The sequence below is a fragment of the Chrysochloris asiatica genome, unplaced genomic scaffold, assembly GCF_000296735.1.
Source record: "Chrysochloris asiatica unplaced genomic scaffold, ChrAsi1.0 scaffold00034, whole genome shotgun sequence".
Lineage (NCBI taxonomy): Eukaryota > Metazoa > Chordata > Mammalia > Afrosoricida > Chrysochloridae > Chrysochloris > Chrysochloris asiatica.
The window spans coordinates 19448362-19468986 of NW_006408552.1; the positions used below are offsets into that span (position 1 = coordinate 19448362).

The 20625-nt window shown below is 49.7% G+C and overlaps 1 protein-coding gene across 1 annotated transcript in view; it reads left to right on the top strand.

Moving 5' to 3' along the window:
• ADAP1 (ArfGAP with dual PH domains 1) overlaps nt 1-20625 on the top strand; it is a 66518-nt gene that overhangs the window by 11905 nt on the left and 33988 nt on the right. Inside the window, exons 2-4 of the mRNA XM_006859798.1 lie at nt 7533-7663; nt 12608-12699; nt 17248-17330. Coding sequence (XP_006859860.1) covers nt 7533-7663; nt 12608-12699; nt 17248-17330 — 306 coding nt within the window. The remainder of the gene's footprint in view (nt 1-7532; nt 7664-12607; nt 12700-17247; nt 17331-20625) is intronic.

The following is a 20625-nucleotide window of genomic DNA, read 5'->3' on the forward strand; positions in this document are numbered from 1 at the left end:
CGCTCTGGTAATGTAGTTGTTACGAGTTGGGCACAGGAGAAAGTTGAGGCTTTCTGTTCCTATAAAGATTTACAGCCTCAGAAACCCTATGCAGGGTCATTATGAGGCAGAACTGACTCCACAGCATAGAACTACCACCATATATATGTGTGTGTATGTGTGTGTGTGTGTGTGTGTGTATTGGAATCCTGGTGTGATGCTGTGGGTTAATGCACTGGACTGCAAAGTTGGTTTGAACCGCAAGGTCAGCAATTCAAACTCACCAGCCACTCCTCAAAAACTCTACACGGGTTGTTATGTCAACAGGACATAACAACAAAACAAAATATATAAATCTGTAAATATGGTATATTACATTGATGGATTCTCAAATGTCAAATTAACCTTGCATTCCTAGTGTAAACCCCTTTTGGATTGTTGTTGTTATTGTTAAGTGCCATTGAGTCAATTCTGACTCATAATGACCCTGTATAAGGTTTCTGAGGAGCATCTAGTGGGTTGGAACTGCCAACCTCGTATTCTCAGTCCAGTGCTGATCCTACAGCACCACACCAGGAGTCCCTTAGATTATTAGGTATATAAGTATTTTCAAGGACACATGATTTTTTTTCTCTTGGGTAAAGATCTATAAGTATAATTGCTGGGTTATAGGGGAGATGTATGTTTAACTATCTAAGAAACTGCCAGTGTGTCTCCACGTGGGTTGAGCAAGTTTCTTCTCTTACTGGCAGTGGACAAGAGTTTCAGTTGCTCCACACCCTCGTCAACACTTGGTATCATCAGTCTTTCCATTTTAGACATTCCATTCAGTGTGTAATAAATGCCTCATGCACAAGCTTTTTTACAAAGCTGCAAGCTTTCTGCTCTTCAAGCGACCCACCCTGTGTGGCCCCACATGAAACACACTTGATTTAACTAGCTTTTACTTTCTTAATTCTCATCAAAAAGGTCTTGGTTCCTGCATTTCTTAAATGTGAACTGCCTCGTGAGTGCTTTAGAAGTCGGCTGCTCAAATGGTGTATGTTTGCGGGTGTGTACGTATGTATGTACAGGCGCACCTGGGTGATTTTGCAGGTTTGGTTCCAGACCAGCGCACCAAAGTGAATATTATAATACTGCTGCAAAGCATCAAGTGAGTCACATGCCTGCCTTGGTTTTCCAGAGCATAGAAACGTGATCATGTTGACATGAGACTATTCTGTGTTCAGTAACATGAGAGAGAAGTTTGACATATTGATAGAATGACCAAAATGTGACAGAGGCATGGCGTTATTGGCAGAATGACGCCGGTAGACTAGCTGGATGCAAGGATGCCACAAGCTTTCAATTTGTGAAAAACGCAGTGTCTGCGTAGTACAATGCCACAAGGAGTGCCTGTGTATATGCATTACCATAGTAGGCTTCAGCTGGGCAGTCCCAAACCCCACCTGTTATAAGACATCAGTCCCTTATAAGTGTGTAGCCTCCCCTTTCACTTTGTTTCTTGCTTGTCAAAGAGAGATGATATTAGTAGTAACCACACACCAGCAGCTCAGAGGCCCTTGGGGCCCTGGGGTGGTTAATGGGCATGGTTGATGAGCCAGGGTGGGCAGACGCTGCGTGGGAGCTCTCCTGGACATCGCTCTCCTAGCCCCCAGTGGACCCTCCCATCCAGCCAGTGAGGGTAGAAGAGGGAGGATATCTAGGGCCAGGCCTCCTCACATCTCACTGACCCAAATTCAGTATGTATCCATACTTAAATGCAAGGGAAGCAGGGCATGTCTCTGATGCCCCAGCAGTCTCTGCCTTCAGTGACAGTGTGCGTCTGGGCTTCCAAAAGTGAGAGGGGAGGTTCAGTAAGCACACCAGGACAGACGGTAGGAGCAAGAGCTGCCTCAGGCAAGCTGAGACTCATGGTCACAGCCAACCTCAGTGAACGCTTCTTCAGTGCTGGGCGCTCACTGTTTGTGCCCCTGACGGGAACCTACAACAGTGTGTGTCCTCAGCGTAATGACGCCCACTTCACAAGTGAGGAAACGGAGGTGCAGAGCATTCCCCTCAGGACATGCAGCTGGGAAGGATGAGGAAGTCTGGCGTCTGGTTGAACTCCGTGAGAATGAAATGGGGGCAGTGGGAGGTGTCGGGAGGCGTCCTCACTGCGGGGAGCTGCTGGAGGACAGGACACCTGGACCAAAGGTAACACAGGCACAAGCTTCATTGTTTCTCTATGGTTTTAGTCTAATTCTTTTCAAAATTTTATTTTGTTGCTGACTGTTGAGAATATACACGTTTCCACCTGCATGATTCAGTGATCTCAGCAGCAGTCCTGCCCTCCATTAACAGCTGCTCACTGCTCCCTAAGGTTCCTGTGTAATCTTTCCCGTTGTTGTTGTCAATTTCCTTGAGTATAAAGCTAACAATTCCTACTCATAGCAACTCTATTGGACAAGGAATTGCTCCTTTGAGTTTCCAAGACAGTCGATCTTTACACATGCAGCCAGCCTCATCTTTCTCTTGAAGAGTAAGCGGCTGGTGGGTTTGAACCACTGACCTTGCAGTGAGCAGCCCAATGCTAATCCCACAGTGCCACCAGCACTCATTTTGATCCCTTATGTTGTTGGTAGGTGCCATCGAGTCGACACTGTCTCATAGTGACCCTACGCACAAAAGGATGAACTCTGCCTGGTCCCATACCAACCTCACAATCACATCGCTGCTACCACTGTGCTAATCCATCTTGTTGGGGGTCTTCCTCTTTTTCTCTGACCCTGTACCTTACCAAACATGATACCCTCCAAGTACTGGTCCCTCCTGATAATATGTCTGAAGTATGAGAGACGAAGTCCGGCCATCCTAACTTCCAAGAGCGTTCTGGTATACTTCTTTCAACACAGATTGGTTTGTTCTTTTGGCAGCCCATGAGGCCATGGAACAAGGGATATCATTGTTGATGTCCAATGGATCTTGGCTGAAAACAGAGAATATCAGAAAGATATTTACCTGTGCTTTATTGACTACACAAAGGCTTTCAATTGTGTGGATCATCACAAGCTATGGGCAACATTGTGAAGTGTGAGTATTCCGGAACACTTAATTGTGCTCATGAGGAATCTGTACATGGACCAAGAGGCGGTTGTTTGAACAGAACATAGGAGCATGGAATGGTTTAAAATTAAGAAAGGTGTGCCACAGGGTTGTATTCTTTCGCCATACTTATTCAACCTATATGGTGAGCAAATAATCTGAGAAGCTGGGTTATATGGAGAAGAATGTGGCATCAGGATTGGAGGAAGACTCATTAACAACCTGCAATATGCAGATGATACAACCTTGCTTGCTGAAAGTGTGGTGGTGGTGGTTATGTGCCGTGGAGTCAGGTCTAATTCATAGCAACCCTGTACAGGGTTTCCGATGCTGTAAATCTTTACAGGAGCAGAAAGCCTCATCTTTCTCCCGCAGAACAGCTGGTAGTTTTGAGCTGCTGATCTTAAGGTTCGCAACCCGATTCGTAACCACCACACTACCAAAGTGTAGAGGACTTAAAATACTTACTGATGAAGATTAAAGTCTTCAGTATGGATTGCATCTCAATGTAAAGAAAACAAAAATCCTTACCACTGAACCAATCAACAGCATTCTTATCAATGGAGAAAAGATTGAAGTTGTCAAGGACTTTATTCTTCTTGGATCAACCATCAACAATCATGGAAGCAGCAGTCAAGAAATCAAACGGTGTATTGCATTAGGCAAATCTGTTGCACAAGACCTTTTTAAAGTGTTGAAGAGCTTGAGGACTGAGGTGCGCCTGACCCAAGACATGGTATTTTCAATAACCTCATATGCATGCGAAAGCGGAAAGTGAATAAGGAAGACCGTAGAAGAATTGGTGCATTTGAGTTATGGTGTTGGAGGAGAATATTGAAAGTACCATGGTTGCCAAAAGAACCAACAGATCTGTGTTGGAAGAAGTGCAGCCAGAGTATTCCTTGGAGGCCAAGATGGCCAAACTTCGTGTCTCATACTTCAGACATATTGTCAGGAGGGACCAGTCGCTGGAGAAGATAATCATGTTTGGTAAAGTGGAGGGTCAGAGAAAAACAGGAAACCCCCCAGCAAGGTAGAATGGCAAAATGGCGGCATCAATTGTGAGGTTGGCCCCAGGACCAGGCAGTGTTTTGTTCTGTTGTGCATAAGGCTGTTATGAATTGGTACCAACTCGATGGCACCTAACAACAACAACAACAACATGATAGTTTTGATAATCTTCTCCAACACCACAACTCAAATGCATCAATTCTTCTACAGTCTGTCTTATTCACTGTCAAACTTTCACATGCATTTGAGGCAATTGAAAAGACCATGGCTTGGATCAGGCACACCTTAGTCCTCAAACTGACATCTTTGCTCTTCAACACTTTAAAGAGGTCTTGTGCAGCTGATTTGCTTAATGGAATATGTCATTTAACTTCTTGACTGCTGCTTCCCTGAGTGTCGATGGACAACATTGTGAAGAATGAAGTGATCCCTTACAGATAGCTCTTAGAAAGGCATAATGCTCAAGGCAGACCTGAGAACTGCTTGTCTGCAGAAAACCTCCAGGTCAGCACACCAGACAGAGTGGGTGTGGCCTGTCCCTTTGACGTCCAGTGAGCGGTCAAGAAGGAGAATTCAGGTTAGAGCCAGGCAAGGAGACAGACAGGCTGGAATGTGTGCTGGGCACTAGGCTACAGAGATGGGGTCACAGTCAGCCTGGATTACACCCTGGGGATCAAGACAGTGACCAGGCAAGCAGGGATGGGGCTGGAGTCCCTCTAGGTGCGTGGTCGTCGACCTTTAAGGAAATGACAGCTGGGCTGGGGACCTTGGACAGAGGTGGGCAAAGGTAGGCCCACACAATATTGACAGTTTGTGTCTCACACCATTACTGGTCCAATGGCAGGCACACCCAAGTGTCCATTAGATGATGGACACATACAACATGGTCTGTCCACTCAGTGGACCATCATTCAGCCATAAAGAGAGATGAAATCTTGCTACGGGCAACTATGTGGGTGAACCTTGACCACATCATGCTGAGGGAGGAAGTCAGACACTAAAGGTCAAATGCTGTCTGATCCCTCTTCTGTAAATGTCTAGAATAGACAAATGCAGAGACCAAAGTAAGTTTTACAATTCACCAGGGGCTGAAGGAGGTGAAGGATCCCTGGTAGTACGGTGGCTAAAGCACTCAGCTGCTAGCCAAAAAGGTGGCAGTTCAAACCCAGCAGCCACTTCATGGGTGAAAGATGAGGTAATCTGCTCCCATAAGGATTGGCAGCCTTGGAAATCCTATGGGGTAGTTCCATTCTGTCCTACAGCATCACTGTGGGTCAGAGTCTCCTCCAGGGCAAGGGATTGGGAGAAAGGGGGGGGGGGGGGGCTTCTGGAAACAGAGACTGGTGATGGTAGTACACCTTGGTGGGGAGATGTGCACTTGGGATGTTGGAATGGCTTTTGTTAGATGTATTTCCCACAATAAAATGAAAAAACATCACTCTTGGCTTTCAGGGGACACTGAGTAGATCAGGGGCTGGGGCAGAGAGGCCACCAGGGACTGGGAAGATGAAGTAAGACACTGGATGGGTGGCAGGCCCAGGAGCTTCTGCAGGCTGTTTCTCCTCTTGCTGCCCTGGTACCAAGAATACCACCTGCATTCCACATGTTTCAGGAGATCAGGGGCTGGGGATGAAGCAGTGCCTTAGTACCAAACCCAGGTCCCTGAGAGTTATGCGGGGCTGCCTCCATCATTCCAGGAAACAGGCTGCAAAGATACCCCTCTCCACCCACACCCAACTGGCAAGTTCAAATTACCACCCACGCTGGCCAGTAACTATGCAGGGGACAGCTTCATGGGGTGGTGCCAGTGGACGCCTGACTGGGGAGGCCCCTGGGGCCTTGGTGAATGTCAACTGCTCCTGGGTGAGAGGCCTCAGCGTCCCCCTTTGCAGAAGGGTGTGCCTGGCCTAGGGATGCAGGGTGCAGGGAGGTGGCCTCACACCCACACCTGCCTGCCGGCCCCGCGTGCCACTTTGCTTTCTCAGGTCTCCTGGGCAGCCAGCGAGTGCCTGGTTTCTGCCCAGTAGCGAGGGAGATGGGTAGGTGCCTGAACCCAGCTCCTCCCTGGAGGGCTCTTAGTCTCTCCTGAATCATCCACTCTCCACTTGGGGAACCCATGGCTTGGGCCTTCACTAGGAGAGGTGTAGAATTAGGCCTGGGGGCCCTGCAGGTCTCCAGAGTGTCCTGAGGACAAATGGAAAGCTATTTCCTGGGTGGGGTGGGGACCGGGATGGCAACAGCTCCCTAGCCCTTTGGACTCCTTGCCTGGCACCCCTCCTTCCCACTCTCCAGTCCCTGTAGTGATTACAGGATGAGTCAGCACTATACTCTCAGACCAAATAAGGTGGGGTGTCTTTACCGGCTTGTGCTGAGGGGGGTGGGGGTTGAGGAAGGGAACCCCACTCAGGGGATCCTCGGCCAGCGGAGCCACCAAGTGCCTTGTTTGAAACTCACCTGACACTGGAGGAAGAAGACCCTGGTGGGGAATCAGTTTGCCCTCGATGACTAACAGGCTGGTGGTTCGAACCTACCCAGCAGCCGCTTGAAAGAAAAGACTGGTGGTGTGTAGCTGCCAAGACCTGTGGGGCACAGCTCTACTCTGTCCTTGAGTCCATGACAGCGGAGAGCATGGTTTGTTCTTCACTGCAGTTCCCCACTTCCAGAGGGCCCCATGAGGACCCCTTTCTACAGTCCCGGCTTCCCCTTTACATGGTTATGACAAGGAGACACCCAAAACGGGAAGAATCGTCTCAAAGTGGTAGAGCCCACACGCTTGCCTCAACTCAACAAGCTTCCCATTCTGCCACACAGACTCTGACTTCCCACCACAGGAAAAACTTTCACACACGGGGAGGCCGGCCCAGCCCACCCGCTGTTCCCACACACCCTGGGCCAACACTGTGCTGTGTCAGAAAACGAGTGGGTTTTTTCTCGAGGAGTCTCTGGGTGGCTGCTAACCAAAGGTTGAAACTTCCAATTTATCTAGCAGCACTGCAGAATCCAGCCATTGAAAGTGCTGTGGAGACCAGTTCTGCTCTGGTACACATGGGGGTGCCATGAGTGGTCATAAATGACTTGACAGCAATGTTTGTTTGTTTTAATTAAGATTAGAATAATTTGAGTTCTCAGATTTTCTTTAACAAGGGAAAGCAGTTTTTAAAAAAATCCATCTCTCATCTCAGGTGGAGAGTAAGTGTTTGATGACCTCTGTGTGTGAATTGGCCTTGGGGGATGGGCTCCTGGAGCACAGAAGGGTGGCCCACTGTGAGATTCCAGCTTGCTATGTGAGGTCCCCTTACACAAGTGACCTCAGCTTGCCAGGGACCTAGGATGGTGGACGAGAGAGCCCATAAGCACAAGGTCTCCTCCCCCAGCCTCTGGTTCCATGGACAGGGACACTGAGGCCAAGAGAGATGCCTCTGTGGTTTCCAGCCTGATCCCTGACCTTTGTCTTCCAGACCCTGACTGGGCCTCCCACACCCTTGGCGTGTTCATCTGCCTGAGCTGCTCTGGCATCCACCGGAACATCCCCCAGGCCAGCAAGGTGAAATCGGTCCGCCTGGACACCTGGGATGAGGCCCAAGTGGAGGTAGGGATGGAGAATGGGTGGGGATGGGGGGACGAGCAGAACCACACAGACCCCCACTCGGGTCTCTCTTCAAGAGCTCCCTGGCCCTTGGAGCCAGGTGTGGCTCAGAGCCGCCGTTGGCAGTCAAAGGCAGAGGATGTGACTTAGTGGATTCTAAGAACTTTTGCCAAACTTTCCACGATAACCACTTAGCCACTCCACAGCAACATTTGGGAAGTGCTTCCCACCCCCTGCCTACAACCATGGGACCCAGTGTTTTCCTTTTGTTGGTCTGCGTTCTTTACTGAGAGATTTCCTATCTTGCATTGAGCATCTTGTGACATGTTTTAGATTTCTTGTGTTTTCTTTTCTGTGAACTGTCTGTTTGCACCCTCCCCCAGCTTCCTATTTCATTGTTAGGTCCTTTGGTCTCCCAAGAGTTGAGTTGTCTATTCTTAGGGAAATTAGTTGAAACTATTTCCCCCACTACACTATTTGTCTCTGAACTTGGCTTATAGTGGTTTGTGCTGTAGATTTTTTTGTCTTTTATGTTGTCAAGCTTATTACTCTTTTCTTGTGTGGGTTTTGGGGTTTGTGGCTTTCCTAAAATTATTATTATTATTTTAAATAAGCATCTGGGTTATTTTTAGTTAAAGACAAGCAGCCTTTTCTAAGGGAGACAAATGAACTGAAGGTCAGAAGGGGCCAGTGTGGGCTGTTCACAAACCCCAGAGTGATTAGTGAGAGCCTCCCAGAGGGAGCAGCAGAAAGTTCCACTGGCCAGCCCAGCCGTGGTCACTAGGTTGGTATGAGTGGACTGATAGGTGGTTTACACTTGTGGTTGGCTGGCATGATTATTCGTCTTGGAGGGTGACTTAGGCTGGATTCTCTAGAGAAGTAACACCAGTGAAGCTTGTATATGTATATATAAAGAGAGGTTTATATCAAGGAAATGCCTCACACAGTTGTAGAGGGTCAAGAGGTAATAGAACAGGCTACTGGCTCAAATCCAAAGAATCCGAGATCCAGACTCAGTAGAGAGAGAAAGCTTTGACTGAGCTCCCCCTTGGTTGGTTGGTTGCTAATAGCAGATCTCATCAGGGAAGAGATGGATCGTATTTGACCTTATTGTAGGGAAGGATTACATCTCAACTGCCAAACCACTGAACATCCTGGCCCAGTCAAGTTGACACAAAACCTTAACTGTCACAGGTTGTTGTTGGTTGTAAAGTGCGATCCAGTCAGTTCCGACTCATGGAGACCCTGTATAGGGTTTCTGAGGAGCGGTTGGTGAGCTTGAACCACTGACCTTGTAGTTCAAATGGCTTTGCAGTCTGGTGCATTAACCCGCAGCGCCACAACAGGACGCCAACTATCACAGAGGATGTTCAATTAAGGAATCACAGTCAGGAAATAGTCTTGACCTGGTGCAACTTTGAGTTTGCTTTCTTGTAGCAAACTGGAAGGAAGGTGAGGTCATGCTGAGTGTCATTTTCATGCACTGTGCTCCATGCCTTCATGATGAAGTTGTGCATGAGGTTGGCGTGTGACACAGTAGTGGAATTGTCCCTAGCGCTTTTGGTGGGAACATCTGTGCTCACCACGATGATCCCTACACTCTCTTCAAGCTTTCCACCACCTCTGCCATCTCCACTGGCACTTTTGTAGTATCATTTAAAAATAATAGCTTTGTATTTGTTGTTTTTTTTTCAACTGTTTGTGATTTGAGTGAGATTGCAGAGCAAATTGGCTTTCCATTCAACAATCTGTACACATTCTGATCCGTGATATGACTGCAATCCCCGAAATGTAAACGCGCTCTTCCCACTTCCGCCCTGGGTTTCCTCTTTCCACCCATCCTTCTTTCCTATCCCTTCCTGCCTTCTGAGCTTCCTCCCTGAGCACATGCTGCCCTTTGAATCTCATATGGTGGTTGTTGTAAGGAGTGTGTTCCTCCCTGCTGTGATTGTTCACCTTGTGGGCCTGTTAGTCACTGGACTTTTCCATATGTCCACACCGTCACCCCTGTTGGATTTCAGAACTTTTCATCACCCCAAAAAGAAATCTGGCAGAGTGTTTTCCTTCTTATTTTTCAGAATTCTCTAGGGGTATTTTACTTGTTATCTTTTCCAGTGGACTTAGCAACTGTCATCTCAATAGTTCTATTATTGTTATTTTGGGGGGTTGCCTTGGATCTATGGATGATTTTAGGGAGACAACTTTTTTTGCATCATGCTATCCAAGATTATGTTCAGCATTTCTTTTGTGTGTCTCTAGGGAACGTAAAAATCCTTTTAGAGATTTTGAAAACTCTCCCCTTTTCATTTTTAATGTTTTCTCTAAAGTATTTGCCCATTATCATTGCTATGGTAAATAGGGTCTTTCATTCTATTATATTTCCTAACTGAGGGGTTTATGATGCAGCAAAGCCACTGCTTTCATTTTCTTTGTTTATTCTGGTAAATAATTATGTAGCAAACCAGTTACCATTTCAATAGTTCGATCTTGTTTACAACCATCACTGGCCTCGGTTTCCAAGGAAAACCTTTGCTTTGTGAACTCTGTACCAGCCCTTGTTGAATCCCATTATTGTTTATCCTTTTATCCAGCTGCCCCTCAGGGGTCTCCATGGCCCTCCAAGCTGGGTAGCTGTAGGGGGAAGGGTGACTACAGGCAGCTCTGTAGGGAGGAACCTTTCAGCTGAGGCTGTCCTTTGCACTTGTGGCCGGTTGTCTGCTGCCGCCCTGGCATTCTGATGTCTAACAGCACAAAGCCCAGTCCTGGGTCAGCCTCACCAACGTCAGCATGTTCTAGTCCCCTGGCTAATGCATCCCAGCAGCCATCGTCCTTCTCACTGGCCTTCCTCCAGCAAGCCAGCCCACCTGATGGCGGGTCCAGAGCAAGTGAGTGGGACATTGCTCTGTTGAAATCTGTAGGATTTTCTCTGACGGGTTTTTGGAAGTCAGTGGCCAGGCCTTGGCTGTGATGCCGGAAGCTGTGCCATGGGTATTTTAAATACCTTCAGGATCACCCATGGAAGGTTTCAGTCTGCCTCCTCCCCTGGACCCACTGGCCTCCCTCTTCACCCACTCACTTTACCCAGCCATGCTGCCCAGCCTCAGGCCCACTTTGCATGCTGCTTCTAGGACAAGGATACTCCTAGCCTGATTCAGACTTTGCTTAGTGCTGGCTCTCCAAGATGCCCTCCTGGTCACCTTTGTAAACTGGCCTCTCACCCAGGGATGCTGCACATCCTGTCTCATTCCTTGAGCATTTGCTACAGTTTGGAATCTTGTTCCTTATTTTTGTAGTCTGTGTATTAACAACAGAAAGCCAATCTGGACTTCATAAGGGGCCCTTTATTAGTATAAGGCGGGGAGGAGCTATTGCAAACAGAGAGCCCTATTGCAATGGGGGTGGGGTTATTTCAATGGGGCCCGGAGTATTGCAGTGGGGAGGAGGATACTACACTGAGGAGGAAGCTACTATCATAGGGGAGGAGCTACTACAATCAGGAAGGGACTATTTTAATAGAGGAGGGGCTACTACAACAGGGGAGGGGCTGTTACAATAGGGGAGGGGCTAATACAATCAGTAAGGGACTATTTCTATAGTGGAGGAGCTGTTACAATAGGGGAGGACCATTACAACAGGGAATCCTGGTATGGCGCTGTGGGCTAATGCTTCAGATTGCAAAGTTGGTTTGAACCACAGGGTTGGCGTTCAAGCTTACCAGCTTCTCCTTAGAAACCCTATACAGGGTTGCTATGGGTCGGAACTGACTCAAGCCTCTTAACAACAATTGTAATAGCCCCTCCCCTTTTGTAGTAGTCCTTCTCCTATTGTGGTAGTCCCTCTCCTATTCTAATAGTCCAGGATCTTCCTGATTTTAATAGCCTCTCCCTGATTGTAGTAGCCCTTCCCCATTTGCAGTATCCCCTCCCCCACTGTAATAATCCCTTCCCTATGGTAGGAATATTGATGAAGTAAACATGATGACCCCTTGTACTACAATAGGGAAGGGACCACTGCAATAGTGGAGGGACTATTACCATAGGGGGAATTTGGGCCAAGCATCTCAAGAGTGAAGACAAAGGGTATTTCTTTGACAGGCACAAGCTAGTAAGGGTGCAGTGTGGGCAGGGAAGTGGACTGGTCAGGCTTCCAGAAGGGACCGTGAGTCAAACTGTTCTGCCATGAGGGTAGCCTGTCCAGGGGGTCCGTGAGGAGGGGCTGGGTGCTGAGGCAGACTGCGGTTCAGTCAGGAACCTGGGGGAGGGCAAACGCTGATCCCATTGGCTACCCAGTGTCTTGTTCCCACTGGTCAATGGGACAGACTGTCTAGCATGTCATGTGTGAGGCCCAGGGTGAGGTTTGGATGGCTTGAGTTTGTGAGTAGGGATAACAAGCCTGCAGGGTTTTCTTGGCTGTTTTCAGGGTTCGCAGGTGAAATTCAGTACCATCTGTCACTCCCTCACAAGAGGGTCACTTTGTCCCTCTGTCCCCTGGACCCCAAGAGTGTCTGCCCACAGTAGCTGCTTGCTAATATCTGGAGTGAATCAACCAGGCCTTAAATGAGGAGGGTGTCCTGGGAGGTGCTAGCAGTGAACATCCTCAGTGGCTAGCTGGAAGGTTCTGAGGCACCTCAGAAGAAAGACCTGGCTGAGAAATCAGCCACTGAAGACCCTTTGGAGCACAGTTCTACTCTGACACTCATGGGTATGCCTTGAGTTGGGGTTGAGTAGATGGCAACTTTTGTTGTGAATGAGGTAGAACTGAGTTGCCGGCCTACATTGACACTGGAGTTTGGGGGGGACCCCTTCCCCCCACCAATGGGACCCGAGGGTCATGGGGCAAAGGCGGTGTCCCATCCCTCCCTGCTCACTCTGGAACTGGAGGGGGTTGGGTTTCATACCCTCCACTGCCATCAGGGTTTAGAGCCAGGTTGACCCCTCTCTCTTGCAGTTCATGGCCTCCCATGGAAATGAAGCCGCCAGAGCCACCTATGAGGCCAAAGTGCCCTCTTTCTACTACCGACCCTCCTTCTCTGACTGCCAGTGAGTAATGCGTGACCCTTTCTGCCCAGTGCTGCAGGGGAGGCCCAAGGAGATGGGGTGGGTGTCTGGGAAGGGCCCGAGAGTGACTGGGGTGCTCTATCAGCTGTGGGGGGCAGGGGAGAGATTAGATCAACTGGGTCCCTGGGGAGCTGTCAGGAACGGCAGCCTCGCTGAGCCCCAGGCCCCCGGGATTGAGGGGGAACATGGGGTGGTCCTCATCTCTTGCCTCCCCCTCACTGGGTCTGACCTTTTGGGGGGAATCAGAGGAAGGGCTGGGAGGTCATTTGCTGCCAGTGACTTGGGTAGTGGTCCAGGGCAAGGGTGTGGGAGAATCCCTGGAGACCTGAGTCTTACAGAGAGAATGAAGTCTCTTTAGTGATCTTGTGAGCTCCCCAGCCTTGGTTTCCCCATCTGCCTGGTGGAATCAATGAAGTAATGGGACAGCTCACAGGGCCTGCACACTTGACGATCACAGTGCCAACAGTGAGCCCCCTTCATTGTATCCAGGTTGGGTTATCCCATCCTTCCACCCCACCTCTACCCACACTGCCTAAGGACCCCTTCTCCTTGGCTGGAACACGGAGCCCTTGCCCCCAGGAACCTTCCTTGCCAACCTTCCCATGGACTGGGGGTACCTTGGGGGTGGGATGGAGAGGCCCCTGACATGTTCTTCCTATGGCCTGATGTTCTGGGAGATCAGACTTGTGGTGGGGGCCACATGACCACCAGATTCTGGGGCATTTGGAAGGGAGGGGTTCACTAGGGCCAGCCCCTGCCTCTCCGCCTCCAGACTCTCATACCCAGAGTTGGGATTGGCGGGTGTGGGTGCACTTCTCAGGATCAGCCATTGTTCAGCCCAGCCTCAAGGCCATCTCTAGTCTTGAAGGCCTATGGTCAGGCCAGCACCATCCCAAAACTGTCCTTCCCCCAACCTGGGCAGTGTCCAGCCTCTGGTTGGCTGGCCATTTCTCTCTCATTGTCTCCCATTTCAAACTTAAGCTCCTTGGTGGCATGGGTTGGCATTGCAATCAGAATTAAATGGGCACATGTGAAAATGACTTGTCTTGCTCATCCTGCAGGCAGTCCCCCCAGAGTACCTATTTATCCAGTGAGGCTCCTGGTATTGGCTGCTGTGGGGGCTGCAGGTCTGACCTCAAGAATTGTGACTTGTACATCCCAGAGGTATATGTATACAGGGCTTCTCAACACCCAAGAGCTTCTGTCTGGTGCCTGTGCCTCCAAGACTGAGCTCTACAAGAAGAGAATGGGATCCACATGTTCTCACTGAATATGCAGGATCCTAGCTCTCAAGAGAGGGTTTCAGGGTGGGAGACAGCAAGGAGGAAAGACAGAGGAAGAAGAGAGGGTGGATAGATGGATGGTGGATGAATGGATGAGTAGATGGAGGGTAGATGGGTAGATGAGGGATGGATAGATACATGGAAGGGTAGTTGGGTAATGAATGGGTGGGTGGATGCCATGGATGCCATGGATGAATTGGTGTGTGGGTGGTTGGATGGGCATGGATGAATTGGTATATGGATGGATGAATGGGTAGGTGGATGGGTGGATCAGTGGGTGGATGGATGGATGGGTGGATGGGTGAGTGGATGGGGAATGGATGAGTAGGTGGATGGATGGAAGGAAGGAAAGAAGGCAAGGAGAAAGAAAGAGGAGGATGGAGGTAGGGTTTCTTGGCTGAGATCCAGCAGGCTCCCCTTGGGTGCAAGAAGAAAGACTGGAAGTATGTTCATCATCTCTGACAACACTGCCCCCCCCGCACCCCAAGGACAGTCACTGAGTGCTTTACAGCCTATTGGCCTCTCAGGTGGGGAGACTGAGGCCTGTGGGTGAACTTATCCCTGCCAGTAAGCTGCTTGAACTCTCACCCACTCCTCCTCGGGGAGGCTGGGACAGAGTGGTGGGTTTTACATTCTGAGGATGAGTCAGCAACTGGGTGTTTGAAGCGCTATTTTTGAGTTGTGATTTTATCACATAGCAGGCCACAAGGCTGCCTGCATGCACAGGAGTGATGCTTGCACTTCTCCCCAACCACTGAGGTCCTTCTGACTCCCACTCCTGTTGGTGAGGGTCACTGAGCACCTCCTGGGGTGGGGGGCGCTCTGGGTGCCAGGTGCTGACCCTGCCTTCCCGGGCCCCCAGGGAGACCCTGCTCTGGCAGTTCACCGGGCAGATGTGAGCCCCGAGGGAGCAATGTGTATGAACACATTGCTCACTGTAGAGAGCTGGGATGGAAGGGGTGAGGTGTGAGTCCACTGTAAACTGTAGAGAGTTGGGATGGAAGGGGTAAGGTGTGAGTCTGGTGTGAACTATAGAGAGCTGGGATGGAAGGGGTGAGGTGTGAGTCCACTGTAAACTGTAGAGAGTTGGGATGGAAGGGGTAAGGTGTGAGTCTGGTGTGAACTATAGAGAGCTGGGATGGACGGGGTGAGGTGTGAGTCCAGTGCGAACTGTAGAGAGCTGGGATGGAAGGGGTGAGGTATGAGTCCACTGAAAACTGTAGAGAGTTGGGATGGAAGGGGTAAGGTATGAGTCCACTGTAAACTATAGAGAGTTGGGATGGAAGGGGTGAGGTGTGAGTCCAGTGTGAACTGTAGAGAGCTGGGATGGAAGGGGTGAGGTGTGAGTCCAGTGTGAACTGTAGAGAGTTGGGATGGAAGGGGTGAGGTGTGAGTCCACTGTAAACTGTACTATGCTGTGGAATTGTAGCAGGTGGCATGTAAACGTATAAACTGTAGGTACGTCCAGTGGTAGAAGGCAGGGTGAGAATATGCACTGTAAACTGTGAAGAGGTGTGGCTGGGGGTGTACCATGAGAACTATGGGGTGATATGGATTTTAGGCAGACAGTCAGACGCTGGTCCATTTGTTGGGGCACGTGTGCTGTTCTGGAGTGTACTTGGAGAGAGGCCAGTCCTGGAAAACCCTGAATTTCAATCCTGCTGCTCTGTCTGGCTGTGCAGCCCCAGACAGTCACTTTTCCTCTCTGTTTAACAGATGCTTCTGCAGACAGGTCACTGGCCTCAGTTTCCCCAGTGTAGGGGTGCCCCAGGGCTCCCATGTCCCCCCTGCCCTGAGTCCATAGATGCGATTACCCAAGTACCTTCCGGCCCTGTGAATCTGGCATTGGGGCCTGGCTCTGCGGAGCCTCTGTGGGGAGTGTGGGTGTGTGTGGCTCTGGTCCCCAGGTGGGGCTATGCATTTCCTTTCCCCTCACAAGGAGCTCTGGTAGCGTAGTGGTTATAAATCAGGCTGCTAACCTCAAGGTCGGCAGTTTGAAACTACCAGCTATTCCGTGGGAGAAAGATGAGGCTTTCTGTTCCCGTAAAGATTTACAACCTCAGAAACCCTGTGTAGGGTCACTATGAGTCAGAACTGGGTACTTGGTACTTAACAACAACAACAACACTAGGTCTCTAAGCGCATGTCCTTATCTTTCAGTGCAGGTCCTGGTGCTGTCCCTACACATGAGGCTTTGGGAGACACACCAGAAAATACAGGTGCCCCCAGTGGGTTCTGGGGATCTGGCCATGTGACCATCAAGAACAATTCTGGATGGTTCTGCCAAGGGGGTGGGTATGCAGTTGCTGACTCCTGGCACCCACTTCCATAGATTCATCCTTCTGCGCCCTTCCTGTTCACCAACACACTGACCACCACACCAGGGCATATGGGCCCCACAGCTCTGAGAGGCAGGCACATGTACCCCTGTGTCAGATAAGAAACTGAGCAAGCGGGGGTGACTCCCAAGGTTCCCCAAGTCAATGCAGGTCCATCTTCCCGGGTGTGTGCCCTTAATCTGGGGCTAAGCAAGCCAGAAACTTCCTGTTTGTTCAGTTCTGTGTAATTGACAGGAATCGAGAAAACCCCAGGGTGAGGGCACCGTCCCAGAGGCCTAACCCTGGCCTGTGCCTTGGCTGACCCAGCGGTGTGATGCCCCATCTCTGCATTTATGTGGCTAAAATCAGAGACCAGCCAAGGGGCTTGATGGACATGAGTTCTGGCCCCCTGGAGTCAAGGACACTTCACGGACCACAGTTCCGTGTCAGCATCATGTCCATGTGCTTGAGGAAACCAGCACATGTGTGTAACTTACATTATGGCGGTACTCACTTTATTGTGCTGGGCTAGAACCGAACCTGTGGTATCTTGGAGGTCTGTCTGTGCTGATCTATGCTGCTACTTGGATGAACCCTGACAATGTGATACCTAGTGAGGTGCCAGACCCCGAAGGGCAGACACTGTGGGATCCCATTTGTAGGACGCATACAGAACAGAGACAGAAAGGGGCCGGGGGTGGGGGTGGGGTGGAAAGTGACTAATCATGAGTATACAAGGTTTCTTTTGGGGTGATGGAATTAGATTGGGGTGATGCCCCTGCGTTTCTCCCATGGTCTCCTGCCCACAGGGCTATCGCACCCCAAGCTGGCTGAGGATACCCTGCCCACCTGGAATGTTCTGAAATGTTCCACTGGGCAATGTGTCTGCACCTGTGCAGCTGCAAATTCAGTATCCTCTCTCTCTGCAGACTCCTTCGAGAGCAGTGGATCCGAGCCAAGTATGAGAGGAAGGAGTTCATCCATCCAGAGAAACAGGAGCCTTACTCCGCAGGTAGGCTGCAGGACGCGGGTGCCGCTATGTCTCTCTCTCTACTTCCTCTCTTGTCTCTGCTCTCTGTCTCCCCTGTCTCTGTCTGTCTCTCCAGCTGCCTTTGTCTCGTCAGTCTGTGGCTAGCTCATCTCCTTGTGATGGTGGGGACCCAGTCAGGCAGCCCCTCTGTGTCCTGTGGCCCACTTGATATTCTGTCTGTATTTGACTGCTTCCAGATATTTCTTGTAGTCCGTGGGGCGGGCGAGCAGGCAAGCGGGCAAGCTGGGGGAGGTGATGTTGGGCCTGGCCTGGTCAGATCTGATAAAATACTGAGGGCTGGGCAGTGTCCACACCAGCTGTGGGGTGTGAGGTACTCTAAGGCACAGCATGTCCCTGAACTGGACCTTGAGCCAGTCTCATGGCCTTTGACGCTGAGCCCTTGTGTAAAAGACAGGTGGCCTTGAGAACGTTCACTGTAGAATTCAGCATAGCTATAAACTAGCTATCCTTCTCCTGGAAGGGTACCTGAAAGGCAGGAACCTAAGCAGGTAGCAATGGTACACCATGTCCATGCAGCCAAAAGGTGGCCACCAGGGCCATCACATTGAGGCCAACTCACAGCAACCCCATGGGAGAGAGGAGAACTGCCCCACAGGGTTTCCAAGGCTGCCAATCTTTACAGGAGCAGACGGTCTCATCTTTCTCCCTCAGAGTGGCAGGTGGGTTTGAACCACCAGCCTTCATGTGGATAGAAGCTAAAGGCTTAACCCACGGTGCCACCAGGACTCCATAAAATAAAATGGAAGCCATCAATCGATGGCGAGTAAACAGTGTGGCCCATGCGTACCATGGGGTATTATTTCTCAGTTACAAAGAGAAACAGGGCCCCGATACAGGCTGAGGAGTGAGTGAACGTGGAGATGGGCCAGACACAACAGGACAGCGCTGGATGATGGGACTTCTAGGAGACATCTACAACAGGCGGGCGGGGGCAGGTGACAGTTTCATGGGCACAGAGTCGCCTTTGGGGATGAGTGATGAGCTGAACAGAAATGGTGGCGATCCAGCATTGTGAATCTACCAAATGCCACTGAATTGTGCATTTGAAATGGGTTATTGTATGCGGTGGGAACTTTACCTCCTCAAGAGGAGGAAGTTGGGGAGGAGGAGACAGACTTCCCAGCACCAGCCTCAAGAAGGCACCCCTGAGATCTCCAAGCCCCCCATCCAGGCCCCTGGGGGCCCCTGTCAGCATCATTTTTTACTCTGAGGAGCTGATGCCACTCAAGTTCAGGAAGATTAGGTGGAGCAGTCTGATGCCAGCAGCTCCCTTGGTCTGAGTAATCCCTTTATCTCTCAGCTCTGTCTGGGTTTAGTGGGGAGTAATCAGTTCCCATGTGCATGGACTGGTGCCGGGGCAGGAGGGAGGAGATGTTCAGCCTGTGCCCACAGCCATGGCCCGCTGGGACTCCTGGCTCCTCTCTCCACCCTCACCTTCCACTCCAAACGTGACTTGTGTTGTTGTTGTTAAGTGCTGTCAAGTCAGTTCTGACTCATAGTGACACTCTATAGGGTTTCCGAGAAATGACTGGTGGGTTTGAACCACCAATCTTGCAGTCCAAACTGACCTTGCCATCGAGCGCATTATCCTGCAAGCCCCATACTAGGACTCCTAACTAGTGTTGTTAAGTGCTGTTGAGTCGGTTCTGACCCATAGCGACCCTGTATAGGATTTCCAAGGAGCGGCTGGTGAGCTTGAACTACTGACCTTGACATTTAAACTTTGTAATCCAGCACATTAACCCACAGTGTCACATTAGGACTCCATGTGACGTGTTGTTGTTGTTGTTAAGTGCCGTCGAGTCGGTTCCGACCCATAGCGACCCTGTGACGTGTAGGCAGCTGTAATTCAATTACTGTCCTCACAGGTGACCATTTCCTCTAGCGATCCCCAACTTGAGAGAGAAAAGAAGGGCATATATACACTATAGATAATAAGACAGACAGACAGATGGAGCTAGAAAAAAGATGCGGTTAGAGATAGATACCAGATTGTTATACAAACAACCCAGTCACTACATTTGTTTGCCAACCCCGCCCCCCCACCAGCTATTTTTATGAAGGTGCTATGCTAATTTTTTATGGCAACATGTAAAATTAATTGGCATCAAGACACTTATGAAAATACTTCTGAGAGCAGAACAGGGAACAGTTGGCAAGCAAATGTATAAGGGGCATGCTATTCATGTACAATTAGGGTAAATAGAGGCTGATGAGTGGATATCGAGAGAAAGACAGGCAGAGATCTAGGTCGATGGGTGTGTGGATGAATGGAAGGATAGATGCATGGGTGGGTAGAGGGAGAGATGGTGATGGTGGTGGTGTACTGTGGATTCCATTCCAACTCACAGCGACTCTGCATAGAGCTTCTGAGGCTGTAAATCCACGGAAGCAGAAAGCCTCATCTTTCTCCTGCAGGATAGCTGGTAGTTGTGAACTACTGATCTAGAGGTTAGCAATCTGACTCATAACCACTACACTACCAGAGCTCCTTGAGGGAGAGATGTTGTTGTTATGTGCTGTGGAGTCAGTTCCAACTCATAGCGACCCTGTACAGAGTTTCCGAGGCTGAAAGCCTCATCTTTCTCCCACGGAACAGCTGGTAGTTTTGAACTGCTGACCATGAGATAAGCAGCCCAATTTGTAACCATTACACTACCAGACCTCCTTTGAGGGAGATATTTAGGTGCCATCGAGTCGTTACCGACAGTGGAATGTAACACTGCCCGATACTGGCCCAACTACACTATTGTTGCCACACTTGAGCCCATTGATGCTGCCACTCTGTCTTGCTGGGGGTCTTCCTCTTTTTCTCTGACCCTCCACTTTACCAAACATCATATCCTTCTCCAGCGAATGGTCCTTTCTGATAATATGTCCGAAGTATGAGAGACAAAGTTTGGCCATCTTGGCTTCCAAGGAGCACTCTGGCTGCATTTCTTCCAACACAGATCTATGGGTTCTTTGGCATTCCAGGATACTTTCAATATTCTTCTCCATCACCATAACTCAAAAGCATCAATTCTTCTATGGTCTTCCTTATTCACTGTCCAGCTTTTGCATACATATGAGGTTATTGAAAATACAATGACTTGGGTCAAGCTAACATCTTTGCTCTTCAACACTTTTAAAAAGGTCTTGTGCAGCAGATTTGTCTAATGCACTACGTCATTTGATTTCTTGACTGCTGCTTCCATGAGTGTTGATAGTTGATCCAAGAAGAATGAAGTCCTTGACAACTTCAATCTTTTCTCCA